This window comes from Eriocheir sinensis, chromosome 61 (assembly GCF_024679095.1).
Source record: "Eriocheir sinensis breed Jianghai 21 chromosome 61, ASM2467909v1, whole genome shotgun sequence".
NCBI classification, from domain to species: Eukaryota; Metazoa; Arthropoda; class Malacostraca; order Decapoda; family Varunidae; genus Eriocheir; species Eriocheir sinensis.
The window spans coordinates 10,164,090-10,191,589 of record NC_066569.1 but is presented as its reverse complement, the minus strand read 5'-3'; the positions used below and the strand labels follow the sequence as shown (position 1 = coordinate 10,191,589).

Here is a 27,500-nt window from a genome sequence, read left to right as displayed (position 1 = left end):
AGGTACGTCAGAAATATTCTCTCTCCAAATTGCCTTCATGTTGATTTGCGTATTGGGAAAGTTGGAGGCCTACGCTAAGCTCAAAGGCCTCGGTGTTCATAGACGTCTCATATCTCCTTGGGTGTAGTCATTAACCAGTGAAAGTGTCTCCTGGAAAGCTCGTGTGTAGGGAGCTGGGACTGACTGATTGATGGCGTTAGACGGTGACTGATCTGAAGGAAGGGAGCATTGTTTTCCGGGCGTTGGATTTTTTATTTATTATTATTATTTTTTTTTACATCCTCGCCTATCCCCAAGTCCGTCATGGCGCAGGCAATTTCTTATAGTGGTGCTAGGTATGCTTGGCTCATGCTGCCCCCTGGAACTCACTCTTGATTCACTGGACGGTTTTTTCTAGAGTCCGGGTTGATGGGTGGTCTTCAGGACAGCATGTGGGTAGTCTGAGGCCACTCGGCGGTGACTGAAAAATCCCAGGTGGTAGCGTGGGGATTCGAACCGACGTTGTCCATGGCGTGGTGAATGTGAGCCCAGCACGCTAACCACTCAGCCACCGCCTACCCATGTATTTGTATTTTGTTTCGTTACAATAGTTCATTACTGGTTATTTATGCTCTATACTCTCACTCTACCCTCCGTCTGCCTGGTCCTATATCCTCAGACACTTTCGGCTCTCACATCCTCAGACACTTTCGGCTCTCACATCCTCAGACACTTTCGGCTATCACATCCCCAGACACTTTCGGCTCTCACATCCTCAGACACTTTCGGCTATCACATCCTCAGACACTTTCGGCTATCACATCCTCAGACACTTTCGGCTCTCACATCCTCAGACACTTTCGGCTATCACATCCTCAGACACTTTCGGCTCTCACATCCTCAGACACTTTCGGCTCTCACATCCTCAGACACTTTCGGCTCTCACATCCTCAGACACTTTCGGCTATCACATCCTCAGACACTTTCGGCAATCACATCCTCAGACACTTTCGGCTATCACATCCTCAGACACTTTCGGCAATCACATCTTCAGACACTTTCGGCAATCACATCCTCAGACACTTTCGGCTATCACATCCTCAGACACTTTCGGCTATCACATCCCCAGACACTTTCGGCTATCACATCCTCAGACACTTTCGGCTATCACATCCTCAGACACTTTCGGCTATCACATCCTCAGACACTTTCGGCAATCACATCCTCAGACACTTTCGGCTATCACATCCCCAGACACTTTCGGCAATCACATCCTCAGACACTTTCGGCTCTCACAACACCTCCTTCCCGAGGCCACAAAGGAGATGAATTCGGTTTTCATGAGTGCCTTCACTTTCATGGTGCAGAAGAAGAGTGTCAGACAATCTTAGGCTCGCTCATAAAACTCTCCATGGAAATACCCTTATAACCTCTACGAAAGCCTGATCAGATGTGGATGTGTGAGCCACGAGATGTTTGAGAATATGGGCTCTGGGCTTAGTAGAGATTTACATAAATTTCCATAGATGTTCGGACCACACACCCCTACACTCCAGGCTGGGTGATTCGTCCTTGCTGAACCCAAGTGGAACGACACCAAACTTCCACCCAGACGTTGCGATCCGGCCTCAGCGAATATTTAAGGGGAGGAGTAAAAGTTCACGGAGCAGAAGCTTTGTTAAAACTATCACTACGCTCATAGACCCACCCATGGAAATACTAACACTAACTCTACGAACTCCTTGTCAAACTGTCACTAAGCTCAGAAAACTACCAATAGAAATATTAACACAACAACCTCTACGAAAGTCATATCAAACTATCACTGTGCGGATGCAACTATCCAGGTTTTTTTTATAAACAAAAACGGATTTTTTTATATTTTACATGATTTTTTATTTAGATCAAATTTTTCCTTATTAATGAATATAATTAAATGAATGTAAACCTCTATATTCTCTACGTTAGTTTAAAACACATGATAGAATATTCCTGCATCATATTCCATCATCATAACTAACCTGGTTGGCTGTTTGAGCCAGTTCTAAGACTGACCAGTCGAAGCCAGCCAGCCACTGGGCAGCACCACACCACACACAACTCTGTCTAGTCTCTTAACAGTCTAACCAGATCAAGCCATGTTTTGGACATGTCCTGACTGAAATTGCACATAGAAAAATGACAGCAGCTTCAAAAGGAAGAATCAGAAAAGGTTGTGGATGATCAATATAAACGTCTGTATGTTATTCTTTGAAAAATAGAGATATTTATTACAAATATTCCCTTTACTGGCACTTTTTTATTTTTGGTTTTCTATGTTCCTTTTAATAGCTTTTCTTTAGTTCATTTGAGTGTCTGGAGGGCCCAAGCCTACCCACAGGCTGTCCTGATGATTGCCTATCAACCCGGACTCCAGCGAAACTCTAAAGAGGATCAAGTGAAGCTCTGGGAAGGGGGGAGCAGGATTAGCCAAGCAAAATGGCGGCAATATAAAACACTTGCCTACTCCACAAATTGGCTGGGACCAACCAACAGCTCTATCAAAAAGGTTTACTGGCAATAAACGTAAAATAAAATCCCAATAAAGGGTAAAGATGGGGGCATACACTACAGCTGCGCGTGGCGTCGGTACTCTTATCCGTAGCATTGGCCCTTGAGCCATGCTGGAAAGAGTCCATTACCCCGGGACAGGGTCAGCGTGACACCTGGGTTACCACAGTTTACCTTCCCCAGGTTTCCCCAGGTACCCATTTACCGACCAGCCAGAAAGGGAGGATGAACAGCTGGGTGAGCTGCAGGCTGACTGCCCAGGTCAGGATTCAGACTCGTACCCACGGATTCGTAGCTGGGCACGCTAATCACCTTAGACCTTTGACGTCAGGCCATGCAAGGTGCATCATATGGAAGCATTTGTTTCGAAATTTGATGAAATTCTATTTTTTGGAAACATTGACCTTGGGTGAACTTTTCGAGGTCAAGGTCAAAGATCAAGGTCAAGGCCATGCAAGGTGCATTTTTCCATGAGCTAAAATATGAACCAAGTCTGAAGTCTCTACGATGACGAGAACCGAAGTTATGGCCAAAAATATGTGAATCTGACGTTTTGAGCTACCTTGACCTTGACCTTTGACCTTTGACATCAAAAATTTAATGGGTTCTATTCTGGATGGACACAAAGCTTCCCTGAAAAATTGGTTGAGATATGCGCAAAATTGTGCACAGGAGAGTGTTAACGAACAAACAAACAAATAAACATACTGACCGGACCGAAAATATAACCTCCTCCATCTTAGTTGGCGGAGGTAAAAATCATTTGATTTAAATCTTTATCTAAATCAGTGACTTAAATCAATTTGATTTAAATTAAACAACCCAGCAACTACCCATGAGAATACTGACACAACCTCTACGAAAGCCTTGTTAAGCTATAACTAGGCTCAGAAAACTACCCATGTAATACTAACACAGCTACGAAGTCCTTATCCAACTATTACTAGGCTCATACAACTACCCATGGAAGTACTAACACAGCCCCACCAAAGCCTTGCCAAACGTGGCTGTGCAGGGCCAGAAACGTTTGAGAATATTGGCCTTGGAACTACTGCGATTACTAATGCTGCTGCTGCTGCTGCCGCTACTTCCATTATTTCATCTACTGCTGCTTCTCCTCCTCCTCCTCCTCCTCCTCCTCATCATCATCATCATCATCATCATCATCATCATTATCATCATCACCATCATCACCCTGTTACTTCTGCTTACACTCCTTTTCCTCTTTCCACTGTACCGTGATCTTAGTAGTTTTTTTTCCTAGATTTTTACTCCTCCTCCTCCTCCTCCTCCTCCTACCTCTCCAACACCTCCTCCCTCCCCCATTCCTCCGTTCACCTGTCTAACACCTCCTCTCCTCCTCCCCTTCTCCTTTCACGTCACCCAACACTTCCCCCCTGCCTCCCCTTCTCCTTTCGCCTCTCTACCGCCTCCCCTTCCCCAATTTCATTATCAGATTAGGATAAATTTGGTAATGAAAAATCTGTCTGATAATGACTCACTACGACTTGATATTGGGCCTTTCTTGGAGATGATTGACATGATCCTTAAAAACAATACACCCGCCAGCATGCCGAAGAGCCCATTAGCGAATCTGGCGGGACATCTCTTGGGGCCAGTTTCACAGTTCCCCGTGATGGGTTAGTAAACTCCCAAACCAATACCAGAGCCTTCGATAGTTCCTTGTATAGCGTCTGGTGATTATATTTAAGTTCACAAATTTGATGAAACTATACAGGAAAAGTCTTGTGTATTTAGTGTGGCATCGAAGACCTCACCATTTTGGATTGTATGGGATTCTATAGTTTGGTTCGGGCTGTTACAAAGACGCTGTGTTGGACTGTGAAACCGGCTCTTGGTCTCGAATTTGGTCTTGGTTCGGGAGGTCACCCAAGCGTGTCAGTTTAACAAATGGTGATTAAAATGGAATCGATGCAAATAAAAGGAATATGAATGAAATTAACTGATGAAAACGACAAATGAAATTAAATGAATACAAATAAAAGATAAGTGCAATGAAGTGATGAAAACTTAGCAACGGTGACTAGATACTGAAGTGAATGTGAATAAAAGAAAATGAATGTGAATTTTTGACGTGTGTGTGTGTGTGTGTGTGTGTGTGTGTGTGTGTGTGTGTGTGTGTGTGATTTTTTTTTTTTTTTTTTTTTTTACAGCAAAGGAGACAGCTCAAGGGCACAAAAAAGTAAACATTAATAAATAAAAAAAGCCCGCTACTCGCTGCTCCTAAAAAGAATCCAAAGAGGATTAAGATAAAGAGTGATAAAGAAAGACCTTTTAGTATGATTGTATAAGAGAGAGATAACACATATCGCAGCGCCACTAACCTGCTAAGAGGCAAACAGTGAACAGGTACACACACACACACACACACACACACACTAACCATTCATCACCACCACCAACCACCATCGTAACAACCGAAAATATCATATCACATCAACCACCCAACCAACCGATCGATCATTCCACTCACAGGACGAGGGAAGCGACAACTCCAAGTCTGGTACCACACGCCAAACCACCACCTCGCCCCCCTCCCCGCCTGCCGCCACGCCCGTCATGCCGAAGCTGACGTGCAAGATATGTGCTGAGAGCTACGACAACGAGAACCACAAGCCGCTGCTCATGCCCTGTTCCCGCACCATGTGTCGCGCCTGTGTGCTGAGGTGGGCCCAGACACCAAACAAGAAGTGCTTCGCCTGCCTCGGCCACCACACGGGCGTGAATAAGAACAATGTGGACAACCTGAATGTCAACTACGACCTCCTTGAAGCCAGCCTCCCGCCCCCCTCTTACATAGCCCCTCGAACGCGTACAGAACAGGTACGTGTACGTGACGTGTGATCGTATTGACCTCTCTTCTGGCTTCTCGTTCTTTTTCTTCTGTCGGGGCAGCGTGTAGCGGGCTTTTTTGTTGTTATTTTTGTTTTTTGCCCTTGAGCTGCCTCAAGGATCTGTGTGTGTGTGTGTGTGTGTGTGTGTGTGTGTGTGTGTGTGTGTGTGTGTGTGTGCAAGTCACCCACGGCCGGATCACGAGTCCCCTCCCGATAAGGACAGTACTGCCGGGACCTCCACACACCACACTCCCCATCCACCTTGCTCAAGGAGGACTTATTACCTCCATGGGGGACAGTAACCGCTCCATGTCAGTGAAAAATCCCGGCAGAGCAGAGCTTTACCGCTGAGCTACCGGAGCGTGCGTGTGACACACACACACACACACACACACACACACACACACACACATTTCCTTTTAATACAAATTCTTCTTTTCTATCTAAATATCTAAAGGAGCTGCCTCGTACAGGCCTACCGGCCTCTTGCAGACTCCTACGTTCTTATACCTACCTCTTTATCTAACTGTATTTATTTTCTTACCTATATAAAGTACTTATCTACCTATCTATGTGTATCTGTCTCCCCGCAGTCCTCGGGCGTGCTCCAGCTGGTGCTGCAGGACCTGGAAGGCAACAAGTACCAGCTGCACGCCCCCGCCGCGGCCACCGTCAAGACAGTTAAGAATCTCGTCCATGACCAGCACGGCTTTGCCCCAGCCCAGACGCGCCTCATTTATTCGGGAAGTGTTCTGAAGGACAACTGCACGCTCGCGTCCTACGGCCTGAAGACGGGCAACACCCTGCAGATGCTCACAGAGTACGAGGGTGGACGCCTGCCGCACCGAGGCCGGGAACCACGCCCTCTGCGCCTGAGGACGGCCGGCCGCGAGCCTCAGCAAGGCGGAGACTGGGGCGGCGCGGGAACCACGGGAACGGTGAGAGGCAATGTTGCGAGGCAATGTTGCTCCCGGAGATTAGATACGAGACTTGTACGTACGTAACACCGCTGGCACCCATGAGACACTGAGCGACGAGGCGGCGTACGATGATTGCTGGGAGAACACCGGAAATTTGTGTTTCAGTATGTTGTTTGTTGTGTTGTTATATATATATATATATATATATATATATATATATATATATATATATATATATATATATATATATATATATATATCTTTAAAACTAAGAAAGAAACATTCGCTCGGCGTAATAATGTCCTTTGTAGTCAGTTTCCGATACAGAATGGAACAACACAAAACAGGGACGTGCTGCATGAATGACGTCATGGATGAGCTGGATTTCCATTCACCGGAAAAGTAAAGTTCATCAAAAGTTGTGAGAGAGGATACAAGATGATGTGTCTGCAGGCGTGACAGATGACAACCACTCTGGGCACCATATCCTTCTGTATTTTATCATGATTCGCGTATTGTCTACTTTCAAAATATGTAATTCATTAATGAAAAGCTCATAAATTTAAAAACACTGATTAAACATATATAGTTGTTTTATGTGTTACGAGGTAGCCAATACTTTCCTGAAGGCTGCGTTTCCACCTGTGTGCGTGTGAGCCACAGACTTATAACTGTGTGGTGTGGGCCCAAACATTACCGACTCTGGGATGGAGAATGATTTGTTTACGGTAAAGGAAGCAGCTCAAAGGCAATAAACAAACAAAAAGAAAAAAGGAAAAAAAAATAGAAAAAAAAACACTAATATCTCTTCCTGCAAAAGTAAACAGGAGTGTCCAAAAGAGAGGTCAATTTCGGATGGAGAGGTGTCCTGATACTTCCCTCTTCATAGAGTTCAAGTCCTAGGAAGATGAAATACAGACAATAGAAGGGTGATTCAGAGTTTATTTATCCTCCTCGTCCTCCTCCTCCTCCTCCGTCTTGACCCACCCCTCGCTACTTCTTCTTTTTTTTTTTTTTTTTACAGCTAAGGAGACAGTTCAAGGGCGTAAATAAAAAAATAAAAAAAAGGGCCCGCTACTCACTACTCACCGATTACGCCATTGATCGTTTACACTGCTGTTACTCGTGTTGTTATTAGTGGGACATGAGAGTTACTAGTGCGCAGTGAGACTTTGTGCCAGTCTTACGGTCCAGTACAGCACGTTTGTAAGCTCCCCAACCAAACACAAAACACGACGAAAATTCCTTGTATAGTGTTTTTTTTTTTTTCCTTACAGCAGAGGAGTCAGTTCAAGCTGCGTTGCCAAATTATCGTACTCATCGCATTGAATTTCGTAGTTTTGGACCGATAACTATGGCGAAAAAGAAAAAAAGAGCATCAATAAATAACAGCTTTAACGCTAACTTTAATTTTCTATCGTTATTTGTGCAGGTACGAGAGTTTGAGGCTTAAAAATGATAAATACAATGTGGTGAATACGATAATCTGGCAACGCTGAGTTCAAGGGCATAAAAAAAGGTAGCAGATGTGAAAAAAACCACTATACAAGGAATTTTCGTCGTGTTTTGTGTATGGTTGGGGAGCTTACAAACGTCTGTACTGGACTGTAAGGGCCAGTCTTCAGTCCAGCACGTTTGTAAGCTCCCCAAACAAACACAAAACATGACGAAAATTCCTTGTATAGTGTTTTTTTTTTTCCCTTACAGCAGAGGAGTCAGCTCAAGGGCATAAAAAAAGGGTAACAAATGTGAAAAAAAAACACTATACAAGGAATTTTCGTCGTGTTTTGTGTATGGTTGGGGAGCTTACAAACGTCTGTACTGGACTGTAAGACTGGCCCTTTGGACGCAGCCCCTATCTCACCTAAGCCGTTCTCCGCTGCTACACAACTATATGCCGCTACAGCACCGCTACCCACCTGCCGTGCATCGTACCGTGTTGCTAGAGTCGAGCCAACGTGTGCCGTGAGGGCGGTATTGTAGAGGAGAGTCCTGATCTGCCCACCACACCACAACGAACGGTTAAGTCCAATTGATTCGTCCCCTGCACTGTTCTTTGCTACACCTTCTTGTTTTATTTACCACACTTACATTATTTGCCTTATAACTATTTCCTAGTATTTTTCTGATAATTATTCATGGGAGCAGCGAGTAGCGGGCTTTTTTTTACCATTATTTTTTTGTGTGTGCCCTTGAGCTGCCTCCTTTGTTGTAAAAAAAAAAAACTACCCACTATATATTTTTATTTTTATTTTATTGTTTCTCCACGCCCAGAAACACGCATTCCGATCGTCTTCCTTCGCCACCTGGTTCACTCCTAATCCTTAACCCTAGCCCATGACCCCCAGCGGCATTTTCATCCCTCGAACACCCGGGTTTCATTGGTCGGCCAGACGAATAATGACTCCTCTCCCCTGTGTACTTAACATGTTATTATCTCTTGAGAAACGTCGCCTCCGAGGAAAACTGATCGAATGTTTCAAAATACTTAATGGATTTACGAATGTGGACAAATCAAATTTTTTTATGATCGATGAGACTTTGCGAACGAGGAATAACAGCACAAAACTTAAATGTAGACAAGTAAATTCAGACTGCACCAAATTTTTCTTCACGAGCGTTGTAGTGCGAGAATGGAATAAGCTCCCTCCTTCAGTGGTCCAGTGTAACACGATTGACTCCTTTAAAAACAAGCTCGACCGTCACTTCCTTAACTAGAGTAGAAATGCAAAGTTTTGGAGCCTTCTGATTAATGTAGAATCACTTATAGGGATAGATCACCTAGTCTGGACCATGGGGTCTGTGTGGTTTCATTTTCTATGTAAATCTATGTAGCTAAATCCTCCTCCTCCCCCTCCTCCTCCTCCTCCTCCTCCCCCCCTCAAAGTAGCCACGTTACGCCATGGTCCTTATCAGCACTTTACCACAGTCCCACAGGTGAGCGTCGCGAGGGAGGGTTACCGGACTCACGCGTCGCACCCTCTGACTGTCCTCGTACCCCCTACCTCCCTCCCCGGCTCCGCTTCCGCCTCCGCCTCAGCCATGGCCCTCAAGCGGATCAACAAGGTAAGCGAGGAGTGTGTAGGGTCACCAAAGAGGGTACCGTGCTTGGGAAGGGTATGGCCAGGCATGGAGGGGATATTTGTAATGTTTCCGTGTTCGATGAAGCTCCTGAGGCTGTTTGTCTAAGAGTCGTATTTTAAAACATTTCGTCGCCCAAGTTCACATATTTGACAAGGTTTCGTAGGAGTTGTGGGCATTTCCAGGGGTAGTTTTATGACCCTGGTGGTTGTGTGACCCTTCTTCTGTACCATGAGCCTAAACAAACACTCATTAGAACCTGACTGACCCCCTCTTTGACCTTTAGAAATAGCTGATGTGAGAAGCGAGTGTCTTGTAATGCCAGCCATAGTCTCTATTAGCATTTTCTTCTAAAATAAAAAGTACTTGTTCATATTGAAAATAAGTTCTCTTTTCCGTCTGTGGATCACTTTCGAGCGAGTCGGAGGAGGTCATCGCGGGTGGAGATCAGAAGGAAGTGACTCCGTCGGAGAGCAACGTTGTCCCTTATTATGGAGTTTATACGATTCATTGCTTTTGTTCTACAAGGCGACACATTCTCTCTTATTTTCTAGCTATGAGGGCACTGAAGGTGAACTTGTATTTGGTAAAGCAAGTCAGGAAGACTGCAAAAAGGGATGGAAAGCTCGCAGAGAGAGAGAGAGAGAGAGAGAGAGAGAGAGAGAGAGAGAGAGAGAGAGAGAGAGAGAGAGAGAGAGAGAGAGAGAGAGAGAGAGAGAGAGAGAGAGAGAGAGAGAGAGAGGAGGGAGGAGGAGGGAGGAGCCAGGACCCCCAAGAAGTCATGATCGTGACTGTGTGACCGCGGCCTAAAGCTCCCGGTGTCTGAGGGGGGACCCTCCTCAGTATCTCGGGGCAGCCCTTGAACCAGGCATGATGTCTCCCGCCGCAGTTCGGACATCGTGCAGTCCGGTTCTGTCCGGTTCTCAGTGCCTCGATACGCTGTGAGGAGGGATGCTTCCCGCTGCACACGCCGCACAGAGCGCCGGTCCTGCAGTACTTCTGCACAAGACCGAAGGCCTGGCATTTGAACTACCGCAAGGGCTCCGGAGTGAACCTCCTGACGGAGAAAACACCCCAGAAGCCGAGGTTAAGGGACTCGGGGAGGGGCCCCCGGAAAGTCACCTCGACCTGACACGTGGGCTCTCGTCGGCAGTGACCCGCGTTGTACGTACACCTCATTGCGAAGGTGACGCGCGGGTCTTCTAGGCTCGACTGGAGGGACTGGCCCAGAGGGTATCGCAAGACGACACCCCTAGGCCTGCTCTTCACCTCTCCCAGGGAGATGCCGACTGTGGATTCCTCTGCTCAGGCGATCAAGAGAGAAAGCAGCTTCCTCGTCCGGGGGTTTTATGTAAATCTCATCCCCGGATTTCTCTTGCACCGTTACCCGGAGGGCAGGGTGCTCCCTCTCCAGCCTCAGGACGGCATGGAAGGTCGAAGCCACTTCTTCGTGGCGGACAATCCGGTGGAGGCGGAAGTCCGGGGCCGGTGGTGGAGTCGGGGCTCGTCGGCGTCGTCTCTTCTCGACGAGGGTCTTGCCTTCCTCTTCTCCCACGGGCGGGGAGTTGAAGGCGCTTCTTCGGGTGGGCTCGGGCCATGCTTGGTTAGGTGAGGGAAGAAGAGCTCCTTCCTCTGCCGCGGCTGAGCCTCCAGTGATCTACCCCCACGCTCGGCACCAATTGAACTTTGACGTACTGTGCTGCACCTCCCACTTCCCCAGCCAGACAGTCCCACAGATACAGGATAAGTCAGCAGGGGGGTAGCGGGCGAGGACTCCATCTCTCAGCGGCGGTAGAATAGAGTGTACCACCACTGCTACTACCACCGTAACTCTCACACCTCTAATTCGAATCCTACGCCTCGTACAGGAGCTGAAGGACATGGAAAGGAACCCCCCCTGCCAGTGCTCCATCGGCGTGATCAACAACGACCCCTTCCACTGCAAGGCCACGCTCATCGGCCCCCCTGGCACACCTTTCCAAGGCGGCCTCTTCAACCTCACCATCGACTTCCCCGACGACTACCCTTTCCAGCCGCCTAAGGTGTGTGGGGGGGGTGGAGGGGGGGGGAGGGGAGGGAAAGGAAGAGTGGGGGAGGTTGGTGACTGCCTGAGTGATTGGGTGAGTGACTGAGTGAGTGACTGATTGAATGTTTGAATGACTGTCTGACTGATTGAGTGACTGAATGACTGGTTGATTGATTGAATGACTGAATGACTAGCTGACTGACTGATTGACTGAATATTATAATGACTGGCTGACTAACTGGCTGACTGATTGATTGAATGAATGTCAATGAATGAATGAATGACAGGCTAACTGGTTGAATGATTAAATGACTGACTGACTGACTGACATTGAATGACTTGTTGATTGACTGACTGACTGATTGACAGACTGAATGACTGACTGATTTAATGACTGGCTGACTGACTGACTGAATAATTGAATAACTTGCTAGCTGGCGGACTAGAAATCAAACGGGTCAAAGGGAAGCAGTTTTTTGGTGAGGGGGAAGGTGGAATAAGATGAGGGCGAAGGTGGAGTAAGGTGGAGAAAGGTGAGGGGGAAGGTGGAGGAAGGTGGGAGGAAGGTAAAGAAAGATGAGGGGGAAGATGGAGAGAGGTGGAGAAAGGTGAGGGGGAAGGTGGAATAAGATGAGGGGGAAGGTGGAGTAAGGTGGAGGAAGGTGAGGGGGAAAGTGGAGGAAGGTAAAGAAAGACGAGGGGGAAGATGGAAAGAGGTGGAGAAAGGTGAGGGGGAAGGTGGAATAAGATGAGGGGGAAGGTGGAGTAAGGTGGAGAAAGGTGAGGGGGAAGGTGGAAAGAGGTGAGGGTGAGGGTGGAGTGAGGTGCGGGTGAAGGTGGAGTAAGATGGGAGGAAGGTAAAGAAAGGTGGAGAGAGGTGAAGGGAAAGGTGGAATAATGTGGAGATAAAGTGATATAAGCAGGTGAGGGGGGAAGGTGCATGGATAATGGTCGGCCAGGTAAGCAGGTGACTAATTGGCGGTGCTTCAGGTGCGGTTCACGACCAAGGTGTTTCATCCCAACATTAACGACCAGGGCGGCATCTGTCTGGACATCCTCAATAGTAAATGGTGTCCTACGCTCTCCATCTCCGGGGGTAATTATCACTACTACTACTACTACTACTACTACTACTACTACTACTACTACTACTACTACTACTACTACTACTGTTGCCGCTACTGATGGTGTGGTATATATACAGTGTTGTTGTTCTAATAATTGTTGTTGTTGTTTTTCTAATGATTGTTTTCCCCTCTTTTTTTTTTTCCTCCATCCTACTCTTTATTGTCGTCTTAATTCTCCTCTTCCTCTTCCTACACCTGTTTCCCTCCTCCTTCTCCTCCTCGTCTAACTCATCTTCCATTGCCTTCCTTCCACCCTCATTTCTCTATTCGCTGTCACTCCTCCTCCTCCTCCTCCTCCTCCTCCTGCACTTCTCCTCCTCCTCCTCCTCCTCCAGTCATCCTCACCATCTGCGCCATGCTCTCAGACCCCAACACGAACCACTCTTTGCGGAAGAACATCGCCTTAATGTATCTCAACGAACGGAAAAAGTACGACGAGGAGGCGAAGAGATGGACCCGCCTCTACGCCACCGGTTAGGGGGAAGGGAGAGGAAAGTGAGGACGGGAGAGGAAAGGGAGGAAGAAACGTCTGGGGTCCAATTACGACTAGTTCCCAAGCCCAGAGAGAAGATTTACCGGGCTTTCGTGGGTGTTTTGCCGTTCAAGGTGTAGAGGTCATGTTAAAATGGTCATGTTAAAATGGTCACTATGGTCAATGAAAACCTCACGCACCAAATTCTGAAACGTCCCGGGCTCACATTACGACTAGTTTCCAAGAGAAGATTTACCGGGCTTTCGTGAGTGATTTTGCCGTTCAAGGTGTAGAGGTCATGTTAAAATATATCACTAAGGTCAATGAAACCTCACGCACCAAATTCTGAAACGTCCCGGGCTCACATTACGACTAGTTCCCAAGGCCAGAGAGAAGATTAACCGGGCTTTCGTGGGTGTTTTGACGTTCATGGTCAATGAAAACCTCACGCACCAAATTCTGAAACGTCCCGGGCTCACATTACGACTAGTTCCCAAGGCCAGAGAGAAGATTTACCGGGCTTTCGTGGGTGTTTTGCCGTTCAAGGTGTAGAGGTTATGTTAAAATATATCACTATGGTCAATGAAAACCTCACGCACCCAATTCTGAAACGTGCCGGGCTCACATTACGACTAGTTTCCAAGAGAAGATTAACCGGGCTTTCGTGAGTGATTTTGCCGTTCAAGGTGTAGAGGTCATGTTAAAATATATCACTAAGGTCAATGAAAACCTCACGCACCAACTTCTTAAACGTCCCGGGCTCACATTACGACTATAGTCTGTTCAGAGAATGAAGTCGGTTCAAGGTGTGGCAGATTCCGGTATTCCCATGAGTGCGGCGGTGCCAGTTTGACCGCCAATTATCAGATTAGCACCGTCTCCCTATCTACCCACCCACAACCCTATCTCTCCCTCTCGACCCGGGGGAGGGACCTAAGAGGACACGTCGACCACCAACACCACCACCACTACCACCACTACCACACCACCAAAACGTGGCAGCATGGGAAAAAATCACTGCCATATGTCATAGAATTTATACAAATCGTTGTTATAATCCTAAACATCGACACTCATTGTACTATGTAGCTTCCTTTACTAAATACAGAATATATAAATATCACTTTCAAATAGCAAATGGATGGGAAATAAGAGAGAGAGACGCATGTACGAAGGTTGATTTAACAGCATGGCCAAAAGTAAACGACGATACCAGCTCCACCCTGAACCGCCTTCATGCTCTGAACAGACTATAGTTTCCAAGAGAAGATTTAGCGGGCTTTCGCGGGTGTTTTGCCGTTCAAGGCGCAGAAGTCGTGTCAAACTATCACAAGGGCCACAAAACACTCCATGGAAATCCCAGGAGAATAAAGAATGAAAGACAGGAAAAAGAAAGCATAATGAATGAAGGGAAGGACGAAGAGAAGAAGGAAGAAGGGAAGGGTGAATGTGACAACAGCTGTGGCGTGCAAGATGTAGTATTTGTATTGTAATAAAGTAATTCGTGATGGTTTGATTGTCTTAGGATGTGTGTTATTGTACCTTAATTAACTGGTCTAGAGAGGGAAGCAAGGAGGTGAAGGAAGGGGAGAAGAGAGAGGTGAAGAATGAGAGAGGAAGGAGGTGAGGGATTAGAGAGAGGGAAAACGTGATAAATATGGAAAGAGGAAAAGGAGGAAAGGTAAGGATGGGGGGAAGGAAGAATAAGGGAAGAGAAGGACTAAGAAAGGTGGGTAAGTGAGAGGAAGGAGGTGAAGGAAGGGGGAAGGGAAGACGTGAGGAATATGGGAAAGAAAGAGGGAAAGGAAGAAAGGTAAGGATAGGGGAAGGAAGAAGGAAAGAAGGTGAAGGATATGGAGAAAGGAGATGAAGAATACGGGGAGGAAGAGGAAAAGGAGAGAAAGTAAAGAATGAGGAGGAGGAGGAAAAGGAGATGAAAAATAGAGGGAGGAAGAGGAAAAGGAGGGAAAGTAAAGAATGAGGAGGGAAAGGAGCTGAAGAATAGAGGGGAGGAAGAGGAAAAGGAGAGAACGTAAAGGTGGAGGAGGAGGAAGAAAAGGAGGTGAAGCATAGAGGGGAGGAAGAGGAAAAGGAGAGAAAGTAAAGGTGGAGGAGGAGGAAGAAAAGGAGGTGAGGGATGTGGAGAAAAAAACGTGAAGGATGGAGGGGAGGGGAGGAAGGAATGGAAGAAAGGTAAGGGAATGGGAAGATAAAGAAAAGAAGGGAAGTGGGAGAGGAAGAAGGAAAGGAGGAAAGATAAGAGCGAAATAGTACAGGCGGAAGGAGGGAAGGTAGAATGAAGGGCAGGTGAGGCAAGACACGTCAACAACGCACAGGTAACAGGTAACGTACAGGTAAGATACAGGTAACAGGTTGTCCCTATCACCTTGGGCTCACTCCTCGAAGATAAGATTAAATTCACATCCTTTCCAAGAAGCGATGGAGTGAAGTCATGGCCAAGAATTGTTATACTTGTAATATTTGTTGATCTTCATACAAGAAAATAGGTTCATTAGTGATTGGCGATGTAAATGACTTTGATATTGCTTCGTTTTTGTGTGTGTGTGTGTGTGTGTGTGTGTGTGTGTGTGTGTGTGTGTGTGTGTGATAGGACGCAATGTTTGTTTTTTACTTTAATAAGTGAGTCAGTGTTATTTTTTTTGTTTCTGAAGGATAAAGACAACAAGTAATTGGAAACCGATTAAAGTATTGGCAATAAAAATAATAATAAAAAGAAAATAAGATATAACACAACAAAACAAAACAATAAGAAGCAAATTAAGGAGGCAGACAAAAGGTGCTGAGAAATAGATATAAAAATAACGTTGAAAATATAAACGATAACAAATAAAAATAAGACAAAAAGAAGAAAATTAATAACGAAGAAAAAGCTGCCAAGAAAATGTAAATAAAAATAAGACAAAAAGAAGAAAATTAATAAGGAAGAAAAAGGCGCCAAGAAAATGTAAATAAAAATAAGACAAAAAAGAAGAAAATTAATAAGGAAGAAAAAGGCGCCAAGAAAATGTAAATAAAAATAAGACAAAAAAGAAGAAAATTAATAAGGAAGAAAAAGCTGCCAAGAAAATGTAAATAATAATAAGACAAAAAGAAGAAAATTAATAAGGAAGAAAAAGCTGCCAAGAAAATGTAAATAAAAATAAGACAAAAAAGAAGAAAATTAATAAGGAAGAAAAAGGCGCCAAGAAAATGTAAATAAAAATAAGGCAAAAAAGAAGAAAATTAATAAGGAAGAAAAAGCTGCCAAGAAAATGTAAATAAAAATAAGACAAAAAAGAAGAAAATTAATAAGGAAGAAAAAGGCGCCAAGAAAATGTACCAGAAAAAATCGATGAGACGGACAAAAACAAACAAAAAAACAACAATAAAACAATAATAACAAAAAGAACTAGAGCACAAATACAAAACTAAGAAAAAAATAAAATAAAGTAAATAAACAAAACCAATCAATAAACACGTCTATGTTATCTTGGTACTGAATCACAAAGCGGATCTCGTGTCGCAGTCTTGTACTGGACGTGTATCGCCGAGAAGTGGGGGGGTTGCGCCAGCTAGTCTCCCCCCTCCCCCCTCCCCCTCTCAATTAAAGTCTTTATCGTCTTGAGTTAAGTACAACCGCTCCCCTCCCTCATCCACCCTTCACTCCCTTATCTTTAGCGAACATTCTTCCCTCCCTCCTTTACCCCCACTTCCCCCCCCCCCCCCCGTATCATCCCCCACCACTTGCCTCGCTCCCCAGCCCCTTACAGTCCAGTACAGCAGGTTCGTAAGCTCCCCAACCAAACACAAAGTACTTCGAAAATTCCTTGTATTGTGTTTGCGACTGATATTAACATGATTAAATTTGAGCAGGCCACACAGGAAGGTTCTTTAGTATCTGGTATTGCGAAGAAAAAACGGATCATTGTGGAGATTATAGTCTGGTTTGGGCGCTTATAATGACTCTGCTGGACTGTCGAGCTGGCCCCAAGTCTTCCATAACAAGTTGGCAAGTCCCGCCCCCCGCTACAATGTTTGGTCATCGCCGAGTGGCCTAAAGCCCTTATTATTAAACATCTCAGCGCGGCGCCTCAGTTCGCTTGTTTGAAAAGTCTAACGTAGAAGTTCCTGAGATTTCCATGGACTGTTTAGTGATCCTGGTGATAGTTTGACACGACCTCTGCACCTTCAACGGGAAAATCACACATGAAATTCCGGTTAATCTTTTCTGTGACCTTGGGAAACAGTCGTAATGTGACTCCATTACGTTCGGGAATGTGGGTCTAAGACAGCAGCTCTCAACATTTTTCACTCCATTCCCCCTTCGTGAATTTTCAACATTGTTGTGGCTCCCCTTCATATTTCTCCCAAACCCCACCCCGCCAAAAAAAGGCTAAAAAAATGCATATGAAGAAAACATCTTTGCTTTATCACAAAGTTGACAACCATAATTATCTTATATTTTGATAGATTTTTGTGAAATACTTACAACACCAGACTACACAAGACTAGTGGACGCTAGCCTCACAGCAAATTTGGATTTGGTTGAGAAAAGTTAAATTAACCTCTGCATGTTTTATCACACCCCGATGAGAAGGCTGACATCGTACTTCTCAGTCAGTCGACGAATCCGAGGTTGTGGCGCGGACAATGCACATCTCATGTCGGGGTCCACATCCAGTCGGTTCCGGCTCTTATTCTTGATTTGTAGAAGGGTGGACAAACCAGACTCGCATCAATGGGTGGTTGAAAAAGGCAGGAGTAGTCGAAGTGCAGCCTGACTAACTTTTGGATGTGACTGATACATTGAACACCAGAATACATTCAAGAGATCTTTCTTCATAGAGATCTTCAGCAGTAGGATCAATTTTGAGATCAAGAAATCCGTCCTGAACATCACTGGGAATGGTAGCAATATCAAGAATGCCAGTGAATGGATTCCTCACCAACTTTTCTTCTTCTTCCTCGAATTCTGGGAAGCACATTTTAAGTTCACTTTCCAAGGATTTCAGATACTGAGTGACTTCAGTTTTGAGTAATGGGTCAAGCAGACGATCTTCATTCTCGTCAAGGACAGCTGAAAGGTTTTCCAACATGGCAACATTCCCGGCACCGACTTTCCTTTGCCAATTCTGGAGCTTGGCAGGAAATGCACGAAGACAGTCCATCTGGTGAAGCACATTTCTTCCCTTGCCCTGTAGCTTAAGATTCAACCTATTTAACTATTCAAATATATCTGTTAAGTATGTAAGACGGGGCTCTCACAAAACCTCACTGAAGTGACTCAACAGAAGCATTTCCAGGAATAATTTAAGCGCCCCCAAAAGTTCAAACACTAGATTCACAACATTGCCCTTTGAAAGGCAGTGCACTTAGGAGTAAAAGAGAAGTGCTTCATGCTCCGAATAAATGTCTCTACAAAGGTTCTGGAAAAGGCGAGAGTTCAGTTCTCCAGCTTTCATTAAGTTCACACTAGGTATTTACACAACCCATCTTCTCTCTCATAAAAAAAAAAATAGCATATATATTTTTTAACTTCCATATACTCCTTTACGCAAACCATGCCTCTAATCAGCAATAATCAACAAATACATATTTTTTGTTATTCTCTGCAAAAAGGGTTATATTTATTTATTTATGATTCTTGACAAACAATATTTTTCTTCATCTTTAATTAAGGTATAATATTTCTCTCTCATCTAAAAAAATAAAAATAAAAATAAAACATTTTCCTTAACACAAGAGGAACACTATTCTTTTTTTCCTCCTCAAAGACAACATTTCTGGTTCACCCAAAGATACAATGTTTTGGAGGCTGAAAAAAGGAGGAGGAGGAGGAAGAGGAGGAGGAGGAGGAGGAGGAGGAGGAGGAGGAGGTGGAGAAGGGGGGGGAATTAAAATCTGAGGGAACCTAAAATAAAACAAAAATCGAAATGAGACAAAAGCATTATATATCCTCACGTGGGGGGAGCAGCAGATTAAGGAAGAACAAGTAAAGTGAAAACAGAAGTACCAGATGAACGAGGAGGAGACAGAGGAGGAAGGGAAAGCGACCCCGGAGAAGCAGAACCAGCAGCAGCAGTAGCAGTAGTCTCAGCCATGGCAAGAAGATGACCTCCTAAATACGTGGTCGTGATCTGTACAATATTTCCCGTCCGGATGTTGTAGAAGGTGATGGTCTTGTGGTCGTCGAGTCTACGGCCGCGGAAGAGGAGGCGCGTGTTCTGAGGGACGAAGCCGTGGTCCTTCTGCAGCGCCTCCTTCACCTCCCTTACCGTGGCGTTCAGAGGGACCTTGAGGCGAAACGTGTGATCTGTCAAGTCTCGGATGATGAGCGTGACACTGTCCTGGAAAACGAGACGTGGTGAGAAAGGGAGGGAGAAAGGGAGGGAAAAGAAGGGAGAGAGTGAAGTAGGGTGTAGAAGAGGGAGGGAGACAGAGAGGAGGGCAAAGGGAGAGGGTGAAGTATGTAGGGTGTGTAACGGAGGAAGGAAGACAGGGAGGAAAACAAAGGGAGAGGGAGAAGTAGGGTGTAGAACAGACCACAGGGAGAGAAAAGGGAGGACAGGGAGGGTTGCAAAGATCAAAGGTAAAGTAGGGTGTAAGAGGAAGGGAGACAGAGAGAGAGAGAGAGAGAGAGAGAGAGAGAGAGAGAGAGAGAGAGAGAGAGAGAGAGAGAGAGTGAAGGGGGGGAGGGGGAGAGGATGAAATCATGCTGTAACAATATAATAGACACATTCAGAAAGAGATTAGATAAATTTATGAGCAGTGAGGAAGGTGGGGTTGGGTTCACGGGAGCTGCCTTGTATAACCATAGCGGCCTCTTGCAGACTCCTTACGTTCTTGCAGAAGAGAGAAGGACAGGGAGGAGGGCAAAGGGACAGGGTGAAGATAGGGTGTGTAATGGAGGGAGAGGGACAGGAAGGGGTGCAAATCGAGAAGGTGAACTAGGGTGTAGAGAGAGGGAGGGAGAGCTGAAAGGGATCACACACACACACACACACACACACACACACACCAAACACCTACACACACACACCAAAAAAAAAAAAAAAAAACACCAACATCCACAAACACACACACACACACACACCCCATTCTTCTTCCTTCTCCCCTTTCCCCCACACCCCTCCATCCACCCACACACCCACGCATCCTTCCCCCCCTCTACCCACCACCCCACCCACCCACCCACACCAACCCACTCCCAAACTTACCGAGGGAAGAGACGGGTCTGGAGTTTCATCTGGAGTGGAGGTGGCACTAATGTCTTCCAGGATAGCATAATTGACGGGGAACGCGGCGCCTTCAGCCAGGGTGTGGGTCCTCCGGCACGTGGGGCACTTAAGCGAGCGCCCGGAGTTCAGGAAGCGCCTCACACAAGAGCTGCAGAAGGTGTGGCCGCAGGGAAGGCTCAGGGGCTGCCTCTCCTCCGCGCAGAACCTATAGTCGCATATCTTACACTGGGGCGCCATGTCTGTAAGAGTGTGTGGCTCCGTGGGTCCTCCTTTCGCTTTCCTTTGAGATGGGTGAGTGGATTGGTTGATTGGTAAGGTAGGTATGAAGGTAAGTAGATTGGTAGGGAGGTGGGCAGGCAGGTGTAGGTAAGTAGCCAGGTAAATGGGAGATGGGTGAGTGGGTTGGTTGATTGGACAGGTAGATAGGTATAGGTTGTAAGTAAAAAGGTTAGTGGGTAGGAAGGGAGGGAGGTGGGTAGGAAGGGTAAGTAGGTAGGGAGAGGGGTAGCTTTATATATATACAACCAGACAGTGCATGCATCGCCCCCCCCTTCACCCTCCTCCCCCCCCCCCTCCCCAAGTCATCACACACTTATTTATACTTGACTGGATGAGCAACAAATGTGTGTGTTACGTGTCCTCCTCCTCCTCCTCTTCCTCCTCCTCCTCTTCCTCCTCCTCCTCCTCCTCCTCCTCGTCTTTCTTCGTTCCTCCTGTCTACCCGTTCGGGACACTGTAAACATCCTTCTCTCCTCTCTCTCTCTCACTAACTCCAACGCCACTAACCTCTACACGCGCAGGGCTCCGTCGGGACAGTGATGGTGATGGACTTTAGTTGTGGTGGCGGTGGTGGTGGTGATAACAATGATTCTATTATTGATAAGAGAGAGAGAGAGAGAGAGAGAGAGAGAGAGAGAGAGAGAGAGAGAGAGAGAGAGAGAGAGAGAGAGAGAGAGAGAGAGTGTGTGTGTGTGTGTGTGTGTGTGTGTGTGTGTGTGTGTGTGTGTGTGTCACCTGTTTATTACCGGTACGTACGAACTTACATGGTATTCCTTATCTCGTCACCTCCCTCCTCCTCCTCCTTCTTGTTAGAGAGGATACAAAGACCAGCGACTAAGGGCGCTTTCACAGTCGTTTCGTTTGTTTTGATCGTTACCAATGGCTGTTATCGCCGCTACAGTATTTCCGTCAAACTGGCCTAGATGGGGAAGTGGCGGCTGCGGGGTTAGCCTAGCCCCGCACCCTGCCACACACTCTCAACACCTCTCTTTTCCTCTGCAGCCGCCACTACCCCCGCCATTGGTAACGATCAAGACAAACAAAGTGACTGTGAAAGCGTCCCTAAGCCAATCCCAGCGAACGGGTTAAACAGGTACTTCAAGGAAACAGGTTCTACTGACAGTGTTTCCGTACCTCTCAGATGAAGGAACTGACCAGGATCACCGGCTGAACTTAGATGTGTATCCCCCCCTAAGTTTGGCCAGCTGTAGTGTTAGTCAGGATAGTCTTCTCTTATTTCTTTCTGTTCTGTAATATTTCCATGTCCTTTTTCTACAAGTTCATGGTGTTTGCCTTCTATTTATTTCCTGCCTCCTCCTCCTCCTCCTCCTCCACGTTGCCGAAAGATGAGGTGGGTGGGGAGGAGCTGTGGGGTTCTTGAAACGGTCTGGACTTCTGAAGATCTCATGCTGTACACTGACCCGTTGGAGAGCAAGAATAATGGAATCGTCCACGGAGCTCATGACAGGACCCTTCTTTTGTTTCATCCTGTCCTGACACACGTAATCCATCAGCAGTAGCGGCAGCCCAACAGACACCCTCGCTACAGACCAGTGGTTCTTGAGCTTTTTACTACCCCACCACCTTTGGACGAAAACCTAACGTGTCCAATACGATAGAAAAGAACCAGAGAACGGGGCTCACCAACGAGATGACCGAGGTGGGTGTGGAGGCGGTCAATTAGCACAGAAAATGGGAAGGGCAGTATTTTAACCCGGTAGCTGCGGGGACCATGTTTCTTAATGGTCCCTCTAAGCGAGAAAAATGAGAAAAAATCATCACCCACGCAAACCATTTCATAATATATATCAACGCATTTGTGATCAATTTAAGCATCATCTGTTTTTTTGGGGGGTTTATATCATGGCAAAAATTTAGCCCGTCGCTGGTACACGGTAAAGCCACAAATTTGGCCCGTCGCTGCTACCGGATTAAAACATTTCGGCGCCTAAGTTCACCTATTTGACAAGGCTTTCCTAGGAGTTTGCAGCATTTCCAGGAGTAGTTTTATGACCCTGGTGGTAGTGTGACCCTTCTTCTGTACCGTGAACCTAAAGAAACACTTATTAGAACCCGACTGATACCCTCTTTGACCTTTATAAATAATTGATGTGAGGAACGTAGGTGTCTTAAAATACCGGCCTCAGCCTACGTAGATATATAGATTTAGAAGACTCGCGTTAGTAAAGGCCACACTCAAGTATTTCTTTCATTAGGTCCTCAATGATACCCCACGCTCTTGGTAAAAGAAGGGCAAACATAAGATCATTTTCTGCTATTCCCCACGGCTCGGCCTCCTCTTGGAAACTGCTAACGCCCACTGACAAAAGACATATTCAGAAAGAGAAAATATAAGTTCATAGACAGTGAGGTAAGGTGGGGTTGGGTGCACAGGAGCTGCCTTGTATAACCATAGCGGCCTCTTGCAGACTCCTTGCGTTCTTGCAGAAGAGAGGAGGACATGGAGGAGGGCAAAGGGACAGGGTGAAGTAGAAGGTCTCCTTGTATCTCCTCTTCCTATCTATTTCCATGAAGCCAAGTTGCGCCACGGTCCTTATCACCCCCTTATCGCAGTCTGTGAGGTGAGGCCGGAGAGGGAAGGTTACCCGACTCACGCAGCCCGCCCGACTGTCCGCGCCCCGCCGACACCTCCACCATGGCCCTCAAGCGGATAAACAGGGTGAGTAACGGCGCTTTCACAGTCGTTTCGTTTGTTTTGATCGTTACCAATGGCTGTTATCGCCGCTAAAGTATTTCCACGTAAAACTGGCCGATGGGGTAGTGGCGGCTGCGGGGTTAGCCTAGCCCCGCACCTTACCACACACTCTCAACACCTCTTGCTTCCTCTGCACCCCCCATAGGTCAGTTTCACGGGGAAAACTACAGCGTCCATCGTCGCTATTAGTAACGATCAAAACAAACGAAGTGACTGTGAAAGCGGCCCTAAGACAGAAGCCTACCAGGGGGGGAGGGAAACAGTATACCAGGCAACAAGGATACAGTACCAGGGAAAGAAAACTAGTGCCAGACAGGGGAGGGAAAGTACCAGGAAGCAGTGCCAGATAAAAGAAAATCTACCGGGTGACAAGGAAACAGGAAAATGTGAAGAAATAGGGATATCAAATGTAAGAAATTTTAACATCAGTGAAATGAAAGAAGGGGGAGAGAGCCAGGAAAAAAGAGAAGCAATAGTACCAGTAAATTGTAGTAGTATTAGTAGTAAAGAGAAACAGTACCAGGTGACAAGGAAACAGTACCAGATGAGCCAAGAAATCGTACCAAATAAACAAGAGATAGAAAATAAACTAAAAATAGATCATTGTTTGACTTGTTTGCAGGGGTCGAAGGGAGTTGATAGGGGGTGAAGGGGGGTTGAAGGAGGAGACTGAAGAAGAGTGGAGCTGAAAGGGGGTTGAAGGGGGACGAAAGTGGGGTTGAGGGGTTGAGAAGGATAGGTGATGTGCTTATAAGTGTTTGTGTGGGTTGGAGAGAGCTTTCAGGGGTTATTTGAAGGGGATGGGATATAGAGATGGTGTGGTTATGTGTGTGTTTGTAGGGTTGAAGAGAGGTTGAAGAGGTTACTTGAGGGGGTTGGGAAGAGACTTGGTTAGACTACTGTTTGCGTGTGGGTTGAGGAGAGGTTGAACAGGGGTTAGTTGAGGGGGTTGGGAAAGAAAAATTAAGTGGTTATCTTTGTGTTTGTAGGGTTGAGGGGGTTGGGAAGAAACTTGGTTAGACTACTGTTCGCGTGTGGGATGAGGAGAGGTTGAACAGGGGTTAGTTGAGGGGGTTGGGAAAGAAAAATCAAGTGGTTATCTTTGTGTTTGTAGGGTTGAGGGGGTTGGGAAGAGACTTGGTTATACTACTGTTCGCGTGTGGGATGAGGAGAGGTTGAACAGGGGTTAGTTGAGGAGGTTGGGAAAGAAAAATTAAGTGGTTATGTTTGTGTTTGTAGGGGTTGAGAAGAGGTTGACGTTTTTGTTTTTTGTTTGTTTTTGTTTACTATGGTTTGTGAGGGGGTTGAAGAAGAGGTTGAAGGGGTTGAAACAGAGAGATGATGTTGTGGTTATCTCTGTGTTTTTAGGGGTTGAGAAAAAGTTGAAGAGGTTGAGGTGGATGTTAACCTTCCTCTACCACAACCCAATCCTCACCACTACCACCACCACCACCACCACTAACCCCTACCCAAAAGAACCACCACAATCACCACCACCACCACTAGCCTAACCACCACCATCATCACCACCATCACCATCACCACTGCTGTTCCACCCTACAGCCCTCATCCTCACCTCCACCATCACCAAACAAACCTAACCTTCCACCTTATGCCTGAACCCCACCACCACCATCTCTCTTCCACCTTGACCCTCCACTCCACCAGCACCACTACTACCCCCTCCACCTTCTGCAGGAGTTGAGGGAGTTGGAGAGGAATCCACCCGGTCAGTGCTCCATCGGACCCATCAACAATGACCCCTTCCACTGCCAGGCCACCCTCATAGGCCCCGAGGACACACCCTTCCAAGGCGGCCTCTTCGAGTTGAGGATTGACTTCCCCGACGACTACCCTTTCAAGCCGCCCAAGGTCTGTATGGGGGATGGGGAGAGGGGATGGAAGGGGGGAGGAGAGGGGAAGAGGGTCTGTGTGTTGGGGGTTGGGGGTCTATGTGGGGGCGTTGGGGTCTATGTAGGGGCGTTGGGGTCGTCTGGGGGGAAGGGGGAAGGGGGGAATGGTGGTTGGATGAGGACTGACTGACTGACTGACTGACTAACTGACTAATTGACTGACTGACTGACTGACTGAATGGTTCACTGACTGGCTCAAACTGACTGACCAATTGACTGAGTGAATGACTTAGTACTGACTGACTGACTGGGAGGCTGACTGACTGATTAGATATGTCGGGGGTGCGGGGAGGGTGATCAGGTGCAACCCCTAATTAACCCCTGGGCGGCTCCTTGCAGGTGTGGTTCACGACTAAAATCTACCACCCCAACATCAGCACGGAAGGAGGTATCTGTCTGGACATACTGCAAAACAACTGGTGTCCTTCACTCTCTATAGCAGGTGGTACGTAACTGTAAAAAATATATATAGCACTCCCACTACTACTACTACTACTACTACTACTACTACTACTACTACCACCATTACTACTACTACTACTACTACTACTACTACTACAATTACTACTACTATTGCTGCAACTGTTTTTAATGCTCCTGATATGCTCGTTGCGATAAAGGTGATATCTTTTAATTTGAGGTTGTTGTTTAGATGGAAATATTTAAACTCAGTTCATACCTCCTCCTCCTCCTCCTCCTCCTCCTCCTCCTCCTTTTCCTCCTCCTTCTCCCCCTCATTCATTCCTTTCACTTCTCTAGACTTCCTCCTCCTCATCATCATCATCATTTTCCTCCTCCTTCTTCCCCTCATTCATTTCTTCCACTTCTCTAGATTTCCTCTTCCTCCTCCAATACACCCCACTCCACCTCCCCACTTCACTAATCCACCACCTCCTCTACCTCTCGTCCTTTTGCAGTCATCCTTACCATCTGCGCCCTGCTGTCAGACCCCAACCCTGAGGACCCCTGGCGGAGAGACATCGCGGAGAAATACAAAACCGATAGAGGGGCGTACGAGAGGGAGGCGCAGAGGTGGACCCGACTCTACGCCGCCGGGTAGTGGGAAAGTGTGGGGGGGAGGATGTTGGAAAGGGGGAGAAGGGGGATCGTGTTTGGGGAAAGGAGGGTTGAATGGGAGGAAGGGGATCGACTGCACCTTGATTTTGATGGTGGGGGAAAGAGAGAAGGGTTGGGAAGGGTAGGAGAGGGGTTTGAACACTTTGATTTTGGTAATTTTGATGGTGGGGGAAAGAGAGAAGGGTTGGAAAGGGCAGGAGAGGGGTTTGAACACTTTGATTTTGATAATTTTGGTGGCGGGGGAAAGAAGGAAAGGTTGGATTGGGGAATGGAGATTGAATACTCCTTGATTTTGACGTGGGGAGAGAAAGGAGGGTTGGAAAGGGGAGGAACAGGGAATAGAACAGTCTTTGATTCTGACGTGGGGAGAGAAAGGAGGGTTGGAAAGGGGAGGAACAAGGAATAGAACAGTCTTTGATTTTGACGTGGGGAGAGAAAGGAGGGTTGGAAAGGGGAGGAACAAGGAATAGAACAGTCTTTGATTTCGATGTAACTGGGCAATCGATGAAATGTATTAAGTAGACATTCTCTTATGTTATGATCTACAGAAGTGAGGAATCGAACTCTCCTTACTTTTGATGTTAATAATAAAACTAATAATGGAACAGTTCCTTTAAGTTCGCATATTTCACAGTCTTTTGGATATGAAGGAAGACGCGGGAAGAAAGGACGGATGATAAAATGGGAGGAAATCTCTTAAAATTAAAATAAAGACAAAAAAAAAACAATCTGTGCAACTTGACATGAGGGAAAGGGTTAGGTGAGGTGGTGTGGGGGCGGGGTGGGGGGGGGGGGGGGAATGTTATAATGTTATCTAATCGTCTTAATGATAGTGTGTTTACTGTCCAAATCTCTTTAAGTCATAGAGTATATTTTCCTGTATGTTCAAACGTCTTAGTTCCGTATTCTAAGACATTTCGCCGCCCAAGAACACACATTTGACAAGGCTTTCGTAGGAGTTGTGGGCATTTCCAGGGGTAGTTTTATGACCCTGGTGGTAGTGTGACCCTTCTTCTGTACCGTGAACCTGAAGAAACACTCATTAGAATCCGACTGACCCTTTCTTTGACCTTTAGAAATAGCTGATGTAAGAAGCGAAAGTATGTTGTAATACCGCCCTTATATAAGTCTGTTGCGAGTTTTATGGTCGGCGACGGTCAATAAAATAAATAAACATCTGTATACCTTTCTAGAGGTCCTGTGTGTGTGTGTGTGTGTGTGTGTGTGTGTGTGTGTGTGTGTGTGTGTGAGTCGGCTACTTGGCTGG

General features: G+C 46.4%; 4 protein-coding genes across 8 annotated transcripts in view; 3 read left to right on the top strand and 1 right to left on the bottom strand.

The window, feature by feature from the left end:
• LOC126986433 (uncharacterized) overlaps window positions 1-7,237 on the top strand; it is a 7,470-nt gene extending 233 nt beyond the window's left edge. The window contains exons 2-3 of the mRNA XM_050842584.1: window positions 5,026-5,373; window positions 5,978-7,237. Coding sequence (XP_050698541.1) covers window positions 5,110-5,373; window positions 5,978-6,388 — 675 coding nt within the window. The 5' untranslated portion in view covers window positions 5,026-5,109 and the 3' untranslated portion in view covers window positions 6,389-7,237. The remainder of the gene's footprint in view (window positions 1-5,025; window positions 5,374-5,977) is intronic.
• A 1,996-nt stretch (window positions 7,238-9,233) lies between these two features.
• LOC126986431 (ubiquitin-conjugating enzyme E2-17 kDa-like) lies at window positions 9,234-13,910 on the top strand. 5 transcript variants are annotated; one of them, XR_007739715.1, is made up of 5 exons: window positions 9,234-9,370; window positions 11,254-11,427; window positions 12,402-12,507; window positions 12,874-13,152; window positions 13,705-13,910. XR_007739715.1 is itself a non-coding variant. In XM_050842583.1 (4 exons), the coding sequence occupies exons 1-4, from the start codon at window positions 9,347-9,349 to the stop codon at window positions 13,014-13,016; spliced, it is 417 nt and encodes a 138-aa protein (XP_050698540.1). In that variant the 5' UTR covers window positions 9,234-9,346; the 3' UTR covers window positions 13,017-13,046. The 5 variants fall into 5 exon arrangements, 1 of the variants encoding a protein (XP_050698540.1); XR_007739713.1 differs by having other exon boundaries at window positions 13,565-13,910; XR_007739714.1 differs by having other exon boundaries at window positions 12,874-13,166.
• Window positions 13,911-17,420: 3,510 nt separating this feature from the next.
• On the bottom strand, window positions 17,421-21,175 carry LOC126986429 (uncharacterized). Its single transcript, XM_050842581.1, has 3 exons — window positions 21,035-21,175; window positions 20,228-20,528; window positions 17,421-19,357 (listed from the first exon to the last, which is right to left on the bottom strand). The coding sequence occupies exons 2-3, from the start codon at window positions 20,483-20,485 to the stop codon at window positions 18,989-18,991; spliced, it is 627 nt and encodes a 208-aa protein (XP_050698538.1). The 5' UTR covers window positions 20,486-20,528; window positions 21,035-21,175; the 3' UTR covers window positions 17,421-18,988.
• Window positions 21,176-23,095: 1,920 nt separating this feature from the next.
• On the top strand, window positions 23,096-27,411 carry LOC126986430 (uncharacterized). The gene is made up of 4 exons (XM_050842582.1): window positions 23,096-23,207; window positions 24,942-25,115; window positions 25,496-25,601; window positions 26,074-27,411. The coding sequence occupies exons 1-4, from the start codon at window positions 23,184-23,186 to the stop codon at window positions 26,214-26,216; spliced, it is 447 nt and encodes a 148-aa protein (XP_050698539.1). The 5' UTR covers window positions 23,096-23,183; the 3' UTR covers window positions 26,217-27,411.
• The last annotated feature ends 89 nt before the right edge of the window (window positions 27,412-27,500 follow it).